Below are 4,583 nucleotides of genomic sequence, written 5' to 3' on the forward strand. Positions count from 1 at the left end.
GGGAGAAAAGATGCAAATTTTGGTTGTTGCAATGTCTCAGTAAGCAGGAGGTTGCAGGTTCGGTTCTCGCTGGAGCGCCCTTTTTTGCACTATATAGAAACAGATGGGCCGGCCCATTAGTAGCGAAGGAAAGGGAGGGGGGTGTGCGCCCGTTTGTGGAAACGCCTGTATCGGGCGCAGAAGGCGCCAAATAGGATTTGGCAGAGAGGAGTCCCCACCGCCTCCATCGCCGCCAGGCTTCTTCTTGGGCTTTCCTCTGGTCGGCTGCGCAAATCCTATCTATTTGGCAGAGAGGAGTCCCCACCGCCTCCATCGCTGCCAGGCTTCTTCTTGGGCTTTCCTCTGGTCGGCTGCGCAAATCCTATCTTACTGGGCTAAGGGCTGCCATTTCCCAATGAGATCTTACCAGTTCATTGAGCTTTGATAGTCTTTGGGCCCGAAAACATTCTTCATTGTTTCCTTCTTGTGATGCACGCTCATCATACTTCCAACAGAAAAATAAGCCCATAACTTCCAACAGACAAATGAGAGGCCCATAACTGCAGCTCTTTATAGGCTTCTTTGGGTTAAGCCCATACATACTTTAGTCCAGATGTCGTCGTCCAACGGCTCCAATCTTCAGCTACCACAACTAATCCGCTGTTGCTAAAAAAGAAAACACCACAACTAATCCGTTCAACAAGAGAACTAAAATCGTCACAAAGCACTTGCTGTCAACAACAATAACAGCAAAAAAAGTCGTCGCAATGCACCGTACCAACCAGGAACTGAAAGAAAAATGCACTCCAACAAAGACATGCATGTTCATAGGCTTACTTGCACACTTTTAAATCCCAAGTGCCTCATTTTATATGCCCATGAGGCTGCTATCTTCCTTGCCAGCCCGACACCCGAGTGTCACCATCGACTAGCTACTTTTCCAGTACTATATACATAAACGAGTACTCCTTAACTATGGTTTACTAATTGATGCCTAGGGCGATCCTGACAACATGCCAAATAGTTTTTGCAAGAATACAGTCAAAGAAGAGATGTTGTACACTCTCGTTATGAATTGTTTTTGGATATTGTCTACCTTATATATTCCAAACAGACTAGAAGTCTCAACCTGAACAAGTCAGGTCAAAACAGCAAGGAAGAAAAGCAAAAACGACTGAAAAGAAGAAGAGATGTATATGAGCGAGATGATTACAAAAACTGCATTTGAGGCGTCCTATCCAATTCTGTACAGATGTATATGAGCGAGATATATATCAGATGAACCGTAGTAAAATCTTTCGGGAAATCTAGCTACGAAACAGATGTATATGAGCTGAGGGGTGAATTATGTACAGATTCAAATATTGCAAGCTGAGCAATTAGCAGTACAACATATGCACGATGGTTTATATGTATATGCCAGACACAAACAAGAGTACTCCACAAACAATGTCACAGCTTACAGTATTATTAGGACTATTAATTATCACTACTGTCTGACTAACACACATTGTAAGGAATGAAATCCAAATCAAACAAGCCAAGAAAGGATTAAATCAGCTCACGGCACAGTGCGCCACTGCCAGATGATACGGCCGGCCGGCGACCAAGGATATGAATGCCGTATCAGTCAGTTGTCCATTATTAGGGCCATTTGCAGCTGAAGCTTCTCAAACAGCTCTTCCTTGTGTGCGCCATGAAGCGTGTCCTTAACCTTTCCCTTGTTCATGAACAGGAAGATCGGCGCACCATCAACTTCGTATGCCTCGGCAATATACTTCATATCATCGATATCAACCTTGAGAAAAATGGCATCTGGAAACTTGTTGGCGAGAAAAGCAAAAAAGGGAGCTATGCTGCGGGATGCCCTGCACCAGCTCGCGGTGAACTCAATCACGAGCAGTTTCTTGTCCTCCTGCTCGGTCATCATGGTCCAGTGATCCAGGCTGCGGATCTCAATCACCGCCGATGGCTTCTTCACATTAGAGAGCGGCCCTAGACGCCTCACCAAACGGCCTCGACGTTTTCTGTTGAATTCCAGTAGGGGATTGTTGGGGTTCTGAGACACTTGGTCTCTGATGTGGGTCTCCGCGGCAGAAACGACTGTTGTTGAAGTAGGCTCACAGTAGATGGTGGCACGGACCTGCACGAGACAAGAGAAATGCTGGATACCAAGCACAAAGTGATCTGTATCATCCTCCGATGACTGGAAGTCAATGAGAAGCCTTCGGAGGTGCGGCATGGAGCCTTCTTCAAACTGCAGCCCCGTCCAAGCGCCATGCTCGCAGACGTACCAGAACACCTTGAGGCGCTGAAAGCCATCCTTGCTGCTCACGGACAACCTTGCTGGGCCTGGGCTGCAATATTATGCATGAATACGTACAGTCAGTCACTAAGCTAATTAAGCATTTGCCTAGAAAAATGCAATGCATGCGATAAAGAAAATTACTCACCTTTGTGGTTCACCGGTGAGGCCATATACATGTTGTGGCCGCAGTGAATGCAATTTTAGGAGGACTAACTTTGGCAGCCCCCCGAGGGCGCGGACACCTTCTCCAATATGCAAATGAGTGAGGTCAACAAGGGAAGAGATCTCCTGTGGGACTTTTAGGGGGCACAATAGCCAGTCCAATCTTAGCTCAAATTTCCCCAGGAAACGTGGCCTTACATGGCTCCAGCAGTCAACAAGTAAGTCGAGCAGACGATGAGGGTATTCATCAAGAAAAAGGAACTGCAAGTTTGATTTCCCCACCTCCTCCACCAAATGCTTGATGCCCTGCCGTTCCGCTTCTTCTACAGTATTATTATACGTAATCCTAAATCTCACCCCAAGCATTCGCAGCCGCATCAACTTGCTAACAAGCCCTGCCACATTGTCAGCAAGTGAGCCATCATCACCCAGACAGACCGTTGATAGTTCCTCCAATTTTTCCATTTCCCCCATTCCTCCTCCCACTCCCGGTATTGTGAGATCATTTGCAAGCAAACACACCAACTTCGTGCCCTTAAATTCTGGTAATTCATTTACCTCAGTCTGCCTTAAATCTAAGGTAGACAGGTGGTCAAGTTCCATAATTTGTTGAGGCAGCTCTGTGACATCGGCCCCGCCAAGTGCCAAGTACCTCAGCAGAGACAAACGTCCAATGCTTCCCAGTTGTTCGTTTTGCAAGCCCTTGGCATCACTGAGATCTAGCACCCGTACAAGTTTGAAGTGATCTGAAAGATCAGGGATCCTTCCAACATCCCCACAAAATGCAAGGGATCTCACCTGACATAGGTGCAAAGAAATTGCTTTGTCTTGGTCACAAACTGAGCTTTCTTCACTGCTTGAGTCCTCCTCCCGGCTCTTTTGTTCCAAAGAACAATAATATTTACTGCAAAACAAGGCGTCACCTTCGTCTTCTTCGCCGCAGTCAAGGCAGATTCGCCGGACCCTTTCGTAAGGAAATAGTCCACACTTCAACTTTCTACCATCAGTAGTGAAGTTTTCTTCGGCTGACAAGGATTCCATGAAATCAAGAACAACACCATGCACAGTACAACCCGTCGGCTCATCATTATCATCATCAAATGCCGGTTGAATCAGTCTCCTATTGATAAGCTCATTGAAGTAGCTTTCCCCTGTTTCCCAGAAGCTTTCTCCATCTCTTTTAGCAATTAATCCTTCAGCTTCCCATCTTCTTATCAAACTATCTTTCTTGATGGTACGATTTCCAGGAAAAGCACCAAAGTACAGAAAACAAGACTTCAAAGGAAGTGGTAGATCATCATAGCTGATCTCCAGTACCTTTCTCGTCCATTGTGGTGTGGAATGACATTGGTCAGGTGGCAAGCATGCAGATTTCCTAGATAATAATGCAGCTGCAATAGTTATGGCCAATGGCACGCCGCCACCACACGTTTCCAACATGTCATCAGAAACTTCAAGCAGCCTATGTTGTTCTGAAACAGGTAGTTTACTATGAAATAATGTTTTGGAATCTTTCTCGCTAAGGCGCTCCATCGGATGAACAAAATCACTGGGATGTATGCAACATGATTCTGCTATATCCTTGGTACAAGTTGTAACCAATATCCTATCAGAAGACTTGTCTTTATTAGGCAAAGCACAACTGATCTTCTTCCAAGTCGATATGCTCCGCATGTCCACGAGCACAACAAAATAACTAGCAAAAAGAACAAAATGATAGAGTGAACATCAGTACGTATTGGGTATGGCTTGATATCACAATGCATGAGAGAAATATTCAATTAGCACGTAATAGTAAGATAAGAAGATATGGTTCAGTACCTCTTTGTTTTTAAGAATGCCCAGAGTTTATTGATGACCTTCTTCTCGTCCCATGCTTCCATGTCCTCAGAGTTGTAGCCGTTCCATAAATACTCTTCGCAGTGCCAATCCGGCATTACTTGCTTGAGTATACTGATCAGGGTCGTCTTCACGGACGGGTTCCGGCCAAGATGCACGAAAGCCCCGCAGCTGAACTGCCCTTGGAGCTGTCGGTATATTCCCGTGGCAAGATCGTGCACGTATGGCCTCCTCTACCTCTTCCCTCTTTCTCAGCTCCCTCTCCCCTTCTCTCTCTCTCTCTCTCTCTCTCTCT

The 4,583-nt window shown here is 45.8% G+C and overlaps 1 protein-coding gene across 1 annotated transcript; it reads right to left on the minus strand.

The window, feature by feature from the left end:
* Nucleotides 1–1,365: 1,365 nt before the first annotated feature.
* Nucleotides 1,366–4,495, minus strand: LOC119274277 (disease resistance protein Pik-2-like). The gene is made up of 3 exons (XM_037554952.1): nt 4,271–4,495; nt 2,433–4,145; nt 1,366–2,336 (listed from the first exon to the last, which is right to left on the minus strand). The coding sequence occupies exons 1-3, from the start codon at nt 4,384–4,386 to the stop codon at nt 1,610–1,612; spliced, it is 2,556 nt and encodes an 851-aa protein (XP_037410849.1). The 5' UTR covers nt 4,387–4,495; the 3' UTR covers nt 1,366–1,609.
* Between the last annotated feature and the right edge of the window lie 88 nt (nt 4,496–4,583).

Source organism: Triticum dicoccoides, chromosome 3B, assembly GCF_002162155.2.
Source record: "Triticum dicoccoides isolate Atlit2015 ecotype Zavitan chromosome 3B, WEW_v2.0, whole genome shotgun sequence".
NCBI lineage: Eukaryota > Viridiplantae > Streptophyta > Magnoliopsida > Poales > Poaceae > Triticum > Triticum dicoccoides.

Bases quoted from the DNA above. Each gene is read 5' to 3' on its own strand.
- LOC119274277 (XM_037554952.1), bottom strand. From the start codon at position 4,386: ATGCCGGATTGGCACTGCGAAGAGTATTTATGGAACGGCTACAACTCT. The intron at 4,146-4,270 runs GTACTGAACCAT...TCTTTTTGCTAG, and splicing joins GCATTCTTAAAAACAAAGAG to TTATTTTGTTGTGCTCGTGG. The intron at 2,337-2,432 runs GTGAGTAATTTT...ATAATATTGCAG, and splicing joins CTCACCGGTGAACCACAAAG to CCCAGGCCCAGCAAGGTTGT.